The 14,366-nt window shown below is 34.3% G+C and overlaps 3 protein-coding genes and 1 pseudogene across 5 annotated transcripts; 2 read left to right on the plus strand and 2 right to left on the minus strand.

The window, feature by feature from the left end:
• Positions 1–2,887: 2,887 nt before the first annotated feature.
• LOC112766305 (UDP-glycosyltransferase 87A1) lies at positions 2,888–6,446 on the minus strand. The gene is made up of 2 exons (XM_025812213.2): positions 5,584–6,446; positions 2,888–4,125 (listed from the first exon to the last, which is right to left on the minus strand). Exons 1-2 carry the CDS (start codon positions 6,089–6,091, stop codon positions 3,233–3,235), a joined length of 1,401 nt encoding a protein of 466 aa, XP_025667998.1. The 5' UTR covers positions 6,092–6,446; the 3' UTR covers positions 2,888–3,232.
• A 511-nt stretch (positions 6,447–6,957) lies between these two features.
• On the plus strand, positions 6,958–8,174 carry LOC112763038 (pentatricopeptide repeat-containing protein At1g59720, chloroplastic/mitochondrial; the record flags this gene model as incomplete). The annotated part of the gene is made up of 1 exon (XM_025808812.2): positions 6,958–8,174. A coding segment is annotated over one exon (1,008 nt), but the record flags the coding sequence as incomplete, so codon positions are not given.
• LOC112766541 (ATPase family AAA domain-containing protein At1g05910) lies at positions 6,987–10,226 on the plus strand. Of its 3 annotated transcripts, none has more exons than XM_025812429.3 (5): positions 6,987–7,921; positions 8,404–8,590; positions 8,717–8,782; positions 8,906–9,155; positions 9,499–10,226. In XM_025812429.3, exons 2-5 carry the CDS (start codon positions 8,492–8,494, stop codon positions 9,816–9,818), a joined length of 735 nt encoding a protein of 244 aa, XP_025668214.1. In that variant the 5' UTR covers positions 6,987–7,921; positions 8,404–8,491; the 3' UTR covers positions 9,819–10,226. The 3 variants fall into 3 exon arrangements, with proteins under 3 accessions (XP_025668214.1, XP_025668213.1, XP_072078715.1); XM_025812428.3 differs by having other exon boundaries at positions 7,611–7,753; XM_072222614.1 differs by having other exon boundaries at positions 7,906–8,041.
• Positions 10,227–11,363: 1,137 nt separating this feature from the next.
• On the minus strand, positions 11,364–12,990 carry LOC112766539 (3-ketoacyl-CoA synthase 4-like; annotated as a pseudogene).
• Positions 12,991–14,366: the final 1,376 nt, after the last annotated feature.

The following is a 14,366-nucleotide window of genomic DNA, read 5'->3' on the forward strand; positions in this document are numbered from 1 at the left end:
TCCAATTAAGTTCCTTTCCAGGAAGCTTATTCTCTCCCCCTAATGTTGGAAATTTTGATTCATCAAAATGACAATCCGCAAACCGGGCTTTAAACACATCACCAGTTTGTATCTCAAGATACCTCACTATAGAGGGAGAATCATATCCAACATATATCCCCAATTTTCTTTGGGGTCCCATTTTGGTGCGATTAGGTGGTGCAATGGGAACATATATCGCACACCCAAATATTCTTAAATGGGAAACATTTGGCTGCTGGCCAAAAGCTAATTGTATAGGAGAGAATTGATGATAACTCGTTGGCCTCAAACGAATAAGTGCTGCGGCATGTAAAATAGCATGCCCCCAAACCGAGGTTGGGAGATTTGTTCTCATAAGCAAGGGTCTAGCAATTAATTGGAGGCGCTTAATAAGTGATTCTGCTAACCCATTTTGTGTGTGAACATAAGCTACTGGATGTTCAACACTTATTCCATTAGCCATACAATAAGCATCAAAAGCTTGGGAAGTAAATTCACCAGCATTATCAAGACGAATTGCTTTAATTGGATTTTCTGGAAATTGTGCTTTTAATCGAATAATTTGAGCCAGTAATCTCGCAAACGCCAGGTTGCGAGAAGATAATAAGCACACATGTGACCATCTCGAAGATGCGTCTATCAGGACCATAAAATATCTAAAAGATCCACATGGTGGATGAATAGGTCCACATATATCACCTTGAATCCTTTCTAGGAATTCAGGAGACTCAAATCCAATCTTTACTGGTGATGGCCTTAAAATTAACTTCCCTTGAGAACATGCAGCACAACAAAATTCACCAGTTTTAAGAATCTTCTGGTTCTTTAGTGAATGTCCATGAGAGTTTTCAATAATTCTCATCATCATGGTTGTTCCCGGATGACCCAATCGGTCGTGCCAAGTTATGAACTCATTTGGGCTAGTAAACTTCTGGTTTACAATGGCATGTGATTCAATTGCACTAATCTTGGTATAATATAACCCAGAAGAAAGTGAGGGAAACTTTTCTAATATAACTTTCTTATTTGAATCATGAGTTGTGATACATAAGTACTCATGACTTCCCTCATTCATAGTCTCAATATGATATCCATTTCGGCGAATATCTTTAAAGCTCAACAAGTTTCTTCGAGACTTGGTAGATAATAGTGCATTATTTATTATAAATTTTGTTCCTCCAGGAAACAAAATTATAGCTCTTCCGGAGCCTTCTATCACATTGCCTGAGCCAATAATAGTATTAACACATTCTTCTTTTGGCACAAGATGGGTAAAATATATATCACTTTTGAGAATGGTGTGTGAACTTGCACTATTCGCAAGGCATACATCTTCATTACATATCCTTACCATTTTCTTCAAAAACAAATAATAATAAAATGAGCAGTATGCACAGTTAAATTGAATATTTGATCAGAATCATTTTTCTAAAAAAACATTGTACATAAAATAATGTCATATACTGAAATTTTATTTTAAAATTTGACATATTTAATAATTTCAAAATTCATAAACATTAATATTTCATTATTTATGTACATCACATTTGAAACTTAAATACATAGAAAATAAAACTTAACAATAAATTCTTTACATTATTTATTTACATAGATACTTCACAATCTCACATATTAAACTATTCCATCATTGATCAAATGACCAATATTTCCTTCAGGATCCTCAAAGAAATCAGATACATCATAATGAGTGGTGGAGTTCTCAGCATCATTTGAAACAAAATTCGTTTCCTTTCCTTTGTCGTTCTTTTTCAAAGATGCCTGGTAAAGATCGACTAGGTGCCTTGGGGTACGACAGGTACGTGACCAATGGCCCTTTCCACCACAGCGGAAACACTTCTCCTCGGTTGATTTATTCTGCCCGATATTCCTTTCTTTATCCCACTTCTGGTGAGATCCTCTCTTTTGAACATAATTCTTTTTCCTTCCATAATTTTTCTTATTATTAAAACCTTGCCATTTACCTCTTCTGGGGTAATTTGCCACATTTACTTCAGGAAATGGGGCAGCGCCAGCTGGGCGCGCTTCATGATTTTTCAATAACAACTCATTGTTGCGTTCAGCAACAAGAAGGCAAGAAATTAACTCAGAATATTTCTTAAACCCTTTCTCTCGATACTGCTGCTGCAGGAGCACATTCGAGGCATGGAAGGTTGAGAAAGTGTTCTCCAACATATCATGATCAGTTATTTTTTTCCCACACAATTTCATTCGTGAGGTGATTCGAAACATTGCAGAATTATATTCATTTATAGATTTAAAATCTTGTAAACGCAAATGCGTCCATTCATATCGGGCCTGAGGAAGTATCACCGTTTTCTGATGATTATACCTTTCTTCAAGGTCTTTCCAAAGATCTGCAGGATCTTTTAATGTAAGATATTCATTTTTCAATCCTTCGTCAAGATGACGACGGAGAAAAATCATGGCTTTAGCTTTATCCTTCTGGGATGCATTATTTTCAGCCTTAATGGTATCTCCAAGATCCATTGAATCAAGATGGATTTCAGCATCTAGTATCCATGATAAATAATTGTTTCCAGATATATCAAGAGCATTGAATTCAAGATGAGAGAGCTTCGACATAATGAAAATTTGTTACCTGAGTCTTCCTCAAAATTTGATCAGAGTCTCGTGCTGATAACGTGTTGTAAAATAACTAAATAAATAAGAAAGATGTAACAAATATAAATATGAAATATAATTAAATAACTCTAGTAATATTCACCACAATTACTATTTTAATATAAAAGAGATGATTTATATATATATATATATAATATATGTAATAACGTATGAAAGAAAGAGAGAAGAAAAGTCAGTGTAAATAGAGAGAGAATTGTTATTAGTGTATAAGAAGAATATTATAGTAAAAGAGGAGAGAGGAATGCTTTATTTTGTATTATTGTGTGTTGTACGTAAAGGCTATGATGCCTTATTTATAGTAGTACAAAATCAACCTTCATTAAAGGTTGGTCTTCAAATTTCTTTCTTGAAAATAAATCTCTTTGTATGGGAAAGATTATTAACTGCCCAATTGATAAATGGGCATTCATTTCATGTTTATCCCAACAATTTAGACAAATAATTATTGGTTTTTTTGGAGGAAAAGTTCAATCACAATAATATCTAAAATATGTTCAAAGCAATTGTAGGCTAATTTTCATCATATATGCATTGGCAGTTTGGCACACTATAACACGTGCCTCATAAAAGCATTAATATTAGTCTCTGAAGACCCACCATCCATAATTGCTTTTTGGCATATATGTTGAAGAGCTCTAGCCCTTTTCCTCATTTCTCTTCCTTCATCACTATCCAAATCCATAAATTTCCGAATAAGGCCAGCAATTTCATTTCTTGTTATCAAAGCTTCACTTTTAGCATCATTTTTCACCCTCCACCCAACCTTCCAGTCCTCCACAATGTATTTACAATTCAATGGTTGGTCCATAAATAATGGAAATGAAAGAAAAGGTACACCACAAAACATACCTTCTCTAGTGGAATTCCACCCACAATGGGACCAAAACCCACCAATAGCATGGTGTGACAACACCCTTATTTGGTCACACCATGGCAACAATAGCCCCTTGTCACCACACATCTCCTTCAATTTCGAGTCCTCGTCGCGCTGCACCCACAAGAAACTAACGCCACTTTCCTTCAGGCCAAATGCAATCTCATCAATTTGGTCCCTTGAAGTCGAAAGAAAGCTCCCTTGCGAGACGTAAAGCACCGAGTTTGCCGGTTGGTTGTTTAGCCAATTTATGTAGCCAAGGTCAACCCCAAGGTTGTTGGTGCCTGTAGAGTTAATATTGCTACCATGATCACGGAAATTAGGTAGGACAGGGCCAATAGTGTAGATGGGTATTGTGAACTCTTTCCTCAATGCATCAATTGCTAATGACTCAAGCTCATATATAGAAGGGAATAATAGATACTGTGATTTTTCCATCCATGATACACTGTTCAATGCCAATTGCAAAAGTTTACGGCTACGCCAGCTTGAATCATGGAGTGGAAAATCCGCTAGGCGAATTGAGGTGTTGCCAGGAATGTAATCCACTCGTTTGTCACCATTTTCTGTAACAGTGCAAATCATTCAAATAATTTAGAAAATATTGTAATTAATCTTTGACAATTTTCTAGATATTCAGGCAAGAATAAACATAGTATACTATTAAGATTCGATAGTACTGCCCTTTATGCAAACAAACAAAATATCCGATATTTTGATGATGATAAAAATATTTGTTATGAGCAAGTTGGGTTGATTTAGTGATTAGCTCATTACTGGTTTAATTAAAAATCAAAAATTCAAATTATTTCTTGTGCATATAGCAATTTATTGATATACCGGATTAAAAAATACCGTGAAAAACCAAAATATCCGTTTTTTTGATTAATAATAAAAATATTTTTAAAATATTTTAAAATATGATAAAAATAATAAAAATTATTAATTTTTAAGTGATAAAAGACATTTTTATTTGACAAATTATTTATGTATTTAATCTAAAATTTTGTAAAAATATTTAAATAACTATTTGAAATACATTCAAAAAGTTGAACAAAAATATCGCTAAAATTTTTTATTTTGTAAAAGTATTATTGTCCATTAACAAAAACAAATAACAAGAAAAAATTTACTTAACATATAATCACTAAATTTTAACGATAAAAATATTTTATTTTTTTAATTATTATCATAAAAAATAATATCAAAATCAAATTTTTGAAATATTTTTTAAAAATATATATTTAATATTTAATATATTTATTATATTTTTTTCATTAATAAAAATAAAAAACATTTTTGTCGACGTTTAAAAGACTCCGCAGCTATTTTGGTATTACTCAATATTTAATTTTCGTGTACCTTTGTGTAAAATTGTAGGCATTTTTCCAGTTACATATTATCTTACCATCCTAAGATTTGGTTTGACCAAATTTTTATTTTAGCTTATAAAAATTAGTTTTTCAAAAATTGTAATAATTATATTTAATAAATTAAATTAAAAATAACTTTCAATAAGTACAAGTAATAATAAATATAGTTGGTAAAATAATTTTTAAAATTTAAAAATTTTATAATAAATTTTAGTATAAAAATTAAATTTAAATATTAATTAATATATAAAATAATATTAAATTTTTAAATTTTAATAAATATAAGTTAATTTTAAAAAAAATTAAATATTTTAAAAAATATCTATAATTTTTAAAAATTGCAAGCTTAAACACAAAAATTTTTTAAATTTACCAAACACAACATAAAATGCTTGTGCTTTTAAACATGTAACTCTTCAAAAAAAAACTTTACTGAGCCAAACTTAAAAATAATTATAATTCATACCTATTGGGGGAATTATTATTATGCTACCAATTTTACATCATAGATACATTAAAATTAAATTTAATAATTAATTAAAAATTAGCCATTTTGTTGTCTTAAGATCTTCATAATCGTGGTCCTTGAATAATTGTAATGCAATTACAATTACAGTAATAGTAATAGAAGGTTTGTGGAAAATAACTGACCCGACACATTGATTGGGTAGTCACCATGCTGCTCCAGAAGATGGTAGTGTTTGAGGACCGCGAAAAACGACGCCGACATGGGCCAAAACGACGCCACAGGAAGGTTCCTCTTATTGGCAACCCGAACCACCCAGAACAGGTAACCGTCGCAGACGATGAGATTCGGGGGCGGTTGGAGGCCGTTAAGAAGGTCCTCGAAGGGTTGTTCCATTTTGGTCATAACGGATCCAAGGAAACCGACGAAGTCATTGGCTCTTCCCTCTTCAGAGGGAATAACATTGGGAATTGTGGCGAATCGGAAGTTGTTGCGGGGTAGGTTCGGATCCGAGCCCATGAGTCCGAGCCACTCCTCGGTGAGGAGGAAGGTTATGTTGATGTTTGGGTTCTTGGAGAGGAGGAGCTTGGCTAGGTTCATCATTGGATTGACGTGGCCTCGACCTGGGTACGGAATAGCTAACACGTGGTAGGCGTTGGTTGGTGGAACCGGAGGTGAAGATGGATGATTCATGGAGGTGGAGGTAGAGGATTAACCGATCAAAGGTGTTGTAGCCAGAAGTGGTTGATAAAGGCTGCTAGAAATGGAGTGAGTACTTACTACTTTGTAATAAGTGTATGTTGGAACTTGGAACTCTCTTTATAAGCAAAAGGCTTAGGGCGTTTGGCTTTCAGTACCATAAAATTTTTCTTTAGTAAAAGGTCCTGAGTTTAGAGTTTAGAATTTGAAGAATGCTAAGTGGCCAGTAACATTTGGGATTTATAGCCATCAAATAGCCATCAATGAGGCTTTTAATGGTGAGAGATTAATGTGAGATTTCATCTAATGGCTCACTCTTCTTTGATGGTTATATGCTGGCCAGAATGTGATAAAATTGCTGGCCCCTAGACTTTTCCTTAAAATTTTATTGGTTTTCGTAAAAGGGTGTTTGCCTTTCAGCACCATAAAATTTGCCTCATCAAGTCGTGAATCTACATTATTTAAATTTGGTGTTTGCTATGGTACGATGATAAATTAATACGTACTGATACGTTTAAAATGTAGACAAATAATAATAAGACAAGTAGAATTTATTTTCCACGTCAGCATTTAATTTTTTCTTTTTTAAATATATAATATATCACCACTTTTACTAAAATACCCTTTTAATTAAATAAAAATAAAAAATAAATTTTATTTAATTTTAATGAAAAGACTTAAATATCCTTCTTTTATTTCATTAAATAAAAATACTCTTTTAAATTAATCAAATTTTAAAATTTAATTAATTCTAATTTTATAATTTTAAATAATTAAAAAAACAAAACAAAAACATATTAAAAAAACAAAAAATTAAAATTATTCTTCATTTAAATATATTAAAAAAATAAAAAACTAAAATTGTTCTTCATCTGAGTTCAGGAAACTTCTCGTTCACACCTCTTTTTGAAGGTTTCCGTCTTCTTCGTCTTCTTCTCTCCTCTTCCTATGTGCTGAGATGTCCTAGCCAATTACCTAACCCAGTAACCTTAACTTCAACAACAGCTAAATGCGAACCCATCCCTCCCATCACCCTCGAGCTCCTCCTTCCTCTCTCCGTCATCGATCTCACTCCCTCACCTCCGTCCATCTCCCGCCGCCGTCGCCGAAACGAGCTTCGAAGCCACCGTCGTTATCGTGCGGCTCTGTTCCATCATCGTGCAGCTACTGTTTCAGCTTTGAAAGCACCGTCGCACAGCTCGGTTCCATCGTCGCGGGGCTCGCCTCCTTTTTCCGTCGTGCAGCTCTGTTCCATCGTCGCCGCCGGCGCTATCTCTGTTCCTTTTTCCTTCACGTGGAACACACTCATAAGAGCCTATGCTAGAACCTCAGACCAAAAACACAAGTCCATGGAACTTTACAAAACAATGTTAATGATGGAACGAGAACAACAAAGTGCAGCGGTTATTCCTAATAATTACACATACCGTTTTGTATTAAAGGCATGTGCTTACTTGTTCTCTCTTTCTGAAGGGAAACAGGTGAATGCTCATGTATTGAAACTTGGGTTTGAATCGGATACTCATATTTGGAACAGTTTGATTCATTTTTATGCAACTTGTGGGTTTCTAGACTTGGCACACAAGGTGTTCGAGAAAATGTCCAAAAGAAGTGAGGTTTCATGGAACATCATGATTGACTCTTATGCAAGTGCTGGTGAGTATGACACTGCATTGAGAATGTTCTGTGAGATGCAGAGGATTCATGATCCTGACGGTTACACCATGCAAAGTGTGATTAGTTCCTGTGCTGGATTGGGTGCTTTGTCTTTGGGTTTGTGGGCTCATGCTTATGTCTTGAAAAGGAGTGACAAGAACATGATTGGTGATGTTTTGGTTAACACTAGCTTGTGTGATTCCTTTAAGTAAACAAATTACATGACTCCTAAATGATTCTTAGGTTAACATACTTGTGGATGCTTCAGTATGCCAGATTTGTTACTAGGTCTATGCAATTCTCAAAACATTTTTTTCTTAACCTTTTGGCCTGTTCTTGGTCTGATTGATGTCTTAAACTTCTAATGACATTGTTGCAGAATGATCCTAAAGTCCTTAATGGATTTTGTTTTATTAACCAAGCTCTGAATGCTATCTAAAATACACCAACCAAAATATCTATAAATTGTTTTAAATTGATATAACTGATGTGAGTATGTGACGAATAAGCATTGCAAGTAAGACAAGTGCAACTAATATGTTCTAAATTCATGAATTCTTGGCTTCACTTGGGCCATTGTCATATTTAATTGAACACATAAAGCTTCTCTCTCTGGCTCTCTGATTTTGTCTCTTCTGTTTCTGTGGCAGGATATTATATGACAAGCGATATAATCTCTTCCATTATCCAGTCTCAGACAAAGATGCTCTTAACTATCACTCAATTATCCAGAACCCGATGGACATGGTAACCATGTTACAGCGTGTTGATAATGGCTGGTATATTACACGTTCTGCATTCCTGCAGGACATTGATCTTATTGTTTCCATTGCAAAGGTATACATCTTGTGGCCTTTAACGTGGCTGGGTCCTATCCAATGTCCATTCTTGTGATGTGACATAGTTGAAAATGATTGAGAGTGCTTTATTATCTGAAATTGATCCTTTTTATTTTCCCCACAGGTTTACAATGGAGAGGATTACAACGGTGCTTGGATTGTGAGTAGAGCTTGTCAGCTCCGTGATGTGGTATAAATGAACTTCCTTTTATGATTAGTTTTGAGCTGGAGTTTTGTGCTGATGACCAGTGTCTATAAATGTTCAGTTGTGGACTCACCTTGCTTCTTTTTTTCTCCTCTTTACATTTGTCAGGTGCATGAGATGATCTCACAGATGGATCCAGCATTAGTTGCATACTGTGACAAGATTGCTGCCCAAGGTGGCCCGGTTCATTTGTCTAATGAATTAAGGGGGTCTACATTCCCTGCTACTCCCGTTGTACAACTGGGAACTGCCACTAAATTGAGTGCTCGACTTCGTAATGTCGAACCAGAGGTTAGTGTGGATCAGAGCTATGAAGCATTGAAGCACACTAAGAAGAGTTCTGATGTTGCACGTGGAGGTATGGATAGATTCATTTACAGTATGCTTGTTATTTATGTTCCAATGTAAAATTAATAAATTATAATATCTGGAACTCATTCGAATTGTACCTAATATTAATGGTGTTTTAGCCATCATGAGTGGACCTGAGGCATGATAATCATGAATTACATCAGTGACGAATCTGTAGAACTTCTGGATTCCATTTACTCCCTTTTAGTATTTGGTTACCACTTCTGTATGCATGCGTATAAATACGCTGGGTTCCGTGTTGCTTGGTTGCAAATTATCAATTGATCGTTCACTGTTTTCCTTTAATCAAATACTGATTATATGAAGTTTTCAAAATTGGGTTTAAATAGCAAAAGATAAGTCAGGACAAGAGCCTTTACCATCCAAGAGTCAAACCCAATCAACTTATGGGAATTTGCATGGAACGGGTACAAATGAAAGTGTTCATGGTAGCAGTCTTGAAGACGCCACGATATCAGATACTGAACTTTCAACAAGATTGCAATCTATTAAGCAGCTTTTTGTTGAGCGCAGCGACGGTTACAGCATTCCACAGCTCAAAAGGCTCTACTCACGAATGATGAAGAGGGTTTCCCAAACCAAACTTGATTGTAAGACCTCAGCTTTGAGTTTTTTATTAAACTTTGTTGAGGATGATCCAAATTTTTAAATTACTGTGAAGAAGGGAAAGGTTCTAAGTTGAAGGTCGTAATACACAAATCAAACTAAATAAATTTATTTACAGGCATTCTTTTCCTCAAATCCAGAGTAGCATAGCTATAGGAAACCACAAGATGTAGCTATAGGATGCTAGGATTAAATGTCTATGGTAATTACATGCCAAACTCTGCTGGCATGGATAAATTTTACAAGTTGGCATTTTTTAAGATATCTTTGTTGTTTAGATATTGAAATTGATGTTTAGATAATTTTCTGTTCAACGGTTGATATGCTAACAAAATGAAGCCTGTAATCTATCATTCACTGTCTTACTTGTATATATAAAGAATCAAACTCAACACTGCTTCGAGGTACATGCTCTTGATATACTTTGAAATGTGCATGTTGCACCACTCAATTGTTGTTTTCTTTCTTCTTTCATGTATATACTTTGTTCATTTTCAGAGGATGCAATCATGATTACAACTTAACAATTGCTTGTAACATTCCTTGATTTGATTCCTTGTACATTAATATCCACAATGAAATTTATAAATTGCATAAGTGAAGTCTATGTAAGCTTTATCAATGAGTAGAAACGTTGTAACAAGGCCATTGATGCTAAATATTCAGTGTTTTATATGAAAATAATAGTAACAAAACATAGCTGAAGAATAAAAAAATGCTAATGCCATAACTTTCCAACACCAGAATTCTTCGTAAGAGATCTAACTATTCTTACAGTTAATATTTGACCACAAAACTTCTTTCACTTTCTTTCAACAAATGACAAGAAATTCAATGGAAAAATGAATTGTTCTAGAACAAAATCAGAGAGTTACATTTATTACATAAATAAAAAACCAGGATTAAAAGGGATTAGGAATAGACTGTAATAAAATGCGAGTCAATCAGAAAATGGTTTGGACAAACTTTGCAGATTGAGCTCTTGCTTTCAGAGTATCCTCCTTTGATCTCGCCTCCTGTATCTTACTCTCCAGAAGCTACAGGCAATTAACAAAGCAAAAATGGGATAAACTTACATCACTAGTTATAACAAAAAATTCCTGCACTATAATTAAAATAGTCCAACCATTTTCAACAGCTTATAGGATTCTGGGAAGATGCAATTTCTTACAAAAACAAAGTTACTGGCACACTATAAATTTTGGTTTCCAAGCATACCAAAAACAAAGCTGCTGCTCTTTTTCTTTAAAAAAAAAACACAAACAAAACATAAAAAAACTGGAAGGGCAGAACAAAGTTTGTTTCTAAGCATAAGCATAGTCCAGAAGGAAACAAGAATTAATTTCAGCACAAGAAGATATCCCAGAACTTGTTACCTCAGGAACAGAGACAGGTTTTCTTCCAGTTGGCACAACACAAAAAATTACCAGAAGGGAAAACGATGTCTAACTTAGCAAAATGTTTGATGACTACAGTGATTAACCAAACTTAGTAGCATCTCATACATGATAGCAAGGCAAAGCAAAAGTCATTATATTGCTGATATAAATCTAGCATTAGTCTTTATGCAACCAAGTGAAATAAAGGATTCAGTGACAAATACATAAATATTAATTTAAGGATTAAGTAACTAAAACAGAAGCATTAGAATAATTAAAAATAACAACAAAAATATGCTTCTAAAGTGATGATTGAACAGCTGAGACATTATCTATTATCTCCTTGAATAGGATTGATTATTAGCTTATGCTATGTGTACCAGAGAGAGTAGCAGAAATTAAAGCTATGTAACAACCTGCACTGGATACCTATGAATGCAATCTTCCCAAGGAGACTTGGGTGAAGCCTTGACATGCCTAAGTGCCTGCCACACTGCCCTGTTACACTTAAATCCACTTCCAAATGCAATCTGCCACATCCTATTCCCCTTCCTCATTCTTCCTCAACATGAATAGGCAGAAGCTGAAGATTCTTCTCAAGCTCATCAATCACAGCTCTCCCATCAGCATGAATGCAGAAATGATCAAATGCAAGCTTGAAATCAGGTATATAAGGCTTCACTTTTGCATTCAGAAGCTTCAACCAAAGTAGCAAAGAACAGAAGCTGTTCACTTATTGGAAGAACAAGAGACCCCAAAGTTGTGATGTTAGTCTTCAAAGTCCCACCAGCAATAGCCATAAGATCCTTTGAGAGAGAAACACCAGTTTTGCCATCATCATCTTCTTCTTGATACACACACCTGAAAGCTTTATCATCAGCACCCTTATGAGTCCTCACAACATGAACAAGCTTGTACTTTGCTCTTCTCTTAACAGAGCCTCTGTTGGACAATAAAACAGCAGAACCACCAACACGGAACAAACAATTTGGGATCAGCATAGATTTCTTGTTCCCAAAGTACCAATTCTGAGTAATGTTCTCAGTGTTAACAACAACATCATAAGTGTTCCTATGAACTTGAAGCATGTCCTTAGCAAGATCAATGGCTATAACTCCTGCACTACAACCCATACCACCCAAATTGAAGCTTCTAATGTTACCCCTAAGCTTGTACTTGTTCACAATCATTGCAGAAAGTGAAGGAGTTGGGTTAAACAAACTGCAATTCACAACAAGAACACCAATATCCTTAGGCTTAATCTTTGTATTAGCAAAGAGATTATCCAAAGCACCAAACATAACATTCTCAGATTCTTCTCTTGCAGCAGCCATGGAAGGAGTTGGAGGGATATGATGCATGGCTTCGAGTACATACTGACCGTCGAAGTCTAAGGTTTTGTTCTTGGTTGAGCTTCTGCTCTCTGAACTCGAAGGAAGAAAACTGGAATGGAGATGGGTTTTTCTACTGAGCAGTCTGAGAAGAGGGGGGCAGAATTGTGATGGAGACAGAGGCCAGGCAACGAACACAACTCTGAAGACGGTGGTGGGTTGGAAGAATCTGCGACGACCAGACGAAGACGATGGTGACTGAGCGCCCGATGGACGGCGGCAGGATCGCGATGGAGCAGATGAATACCAGGAACTGACGCGCCGAGGTCGAGGAAGAAGAAGCTGCGATTCTTGAAGGAGGAAGAAGCACGGACGACCAGACGACGATGGTAGTGCCTGAGAGCGACGGACGGCGGCAGTCCTTGCGCCGGTGGTGGAGAAGCTAGGGTTTAGGGGAGAAGCTGTTAAGATAGGGGTATTCAAAGGGTATTTTTGTATAATTAAATAAAGGAAGGATGTTTAAGTTTTTTCATTAAAATTAAATAAAATTTATTTTTTATTTTTATTTAATTAAAAGGGTGTTTTAGTAAAAGTGGTGATATATTATATATTTAAAAAAGAAAAAATTAAATGCTGACGTAGAAAATAAATTCCATTTATCTTATTGTTATTTGTCCACATTTTAAACGTATCGTACGTATAAATTTATCATCGTACCGTAGCAATCATCTTTAAATTTCTTCTTAGGAAATGTCTTGTTGCTATCATTCTAATATCCGTGGCTGTTGCTACAAATAGTTCATCATGGCATATGGGCGCGTCATCAAAGCACAATATAAGCCAATTAGGCAATTATTATGCCCCATTTTCATGAAATGAAATAGCTTTTGGGCTGTGGTCAAGATCCGCTTAGTCAAAAATTGAAATTTTTTGCTTGACGTCAATCCGCGTTCACAATTAAAGTGAAAAATGTTACATATTTGTTAAGAAGGGATAAAATAGGAGGAGACCAATTGATACTAAAAATGTCCTTTTTTTTTTTAGATGTTTATATGTGTTATATTATTGTTGGACATCTTTATTAAGTCGATTAATAATTTATTTTTTAATAAATCATAACAAAATCAGTTTATTATAGCAACAATAATAAACTCAATTGTCTGTATTATAATTATTAGACCTGTAATCCAGTTTAATTCGATCGAATTACACAATTTAAATCGAATATCTTTAAATTTTTTGATAAAAAATAAATATATCTTTGACTTTTTATTTTACAGACATTTGAATTCTTAAAAATTTAAAAATACAATTAGATCTCTAATAAAAAAATTAAATTTATTATTATAAAAAAATTAGTTTTATTCTAATTTATTAAAAAATTTAAAAATAACCGGTTTATTAATACGTCATAATAATACGACACGTAAGCGTCTTTACAAAAAGACATTTTATGCATTTTTATGGAATTATCCCAAGATAAAAATAGAATGAATATCCCACCGACTTCTAATAATTATCTCAAAAGGACAACGAGACTAAAAAAAAATATCCAATTCGGCTTTTGATATTTTCTTTTGGGATTGATTAATCCTTGTGCCAAAAATAACATTAACTTTTTTTCAGTACAAAAATCTCGTTGTCTTTTTGAAATAATTGTTAGAAATCGAGTTAAATTTTTTTTGTCAAAAATCTCATTGTCTTTCGAAATAATTATGAGGGACTATTTTAAATTTTTCTCATAAAAATATATAGCGGAGCAATTAGAGTTCTAATGGGTCACGATTCTAGGCTTCTATCAAATCAAAGCTAGACTTCTCTGCCTTTCAACCTTCAACCAATTAGTTCTTTCCACTTAGAAAAAAAAACCAATAAATTAAC

The sequence above is a fragment of the Arachis hypogaea genome, chromosome 17 (assembly GCF_003086295.3).
Source record: "Arachis hypogaea cultivar Tifrunner chromosome 17, arahy.Tifrunner.gnm2.J5K5, whole genome shotgun sequence".
Lineage (NCBI taxonomy): Eukaryota > Viridiplantae > Streptophyta > Magnoliopsida > Fabales > Fabaceae > Arachis > Arachis hypogaea.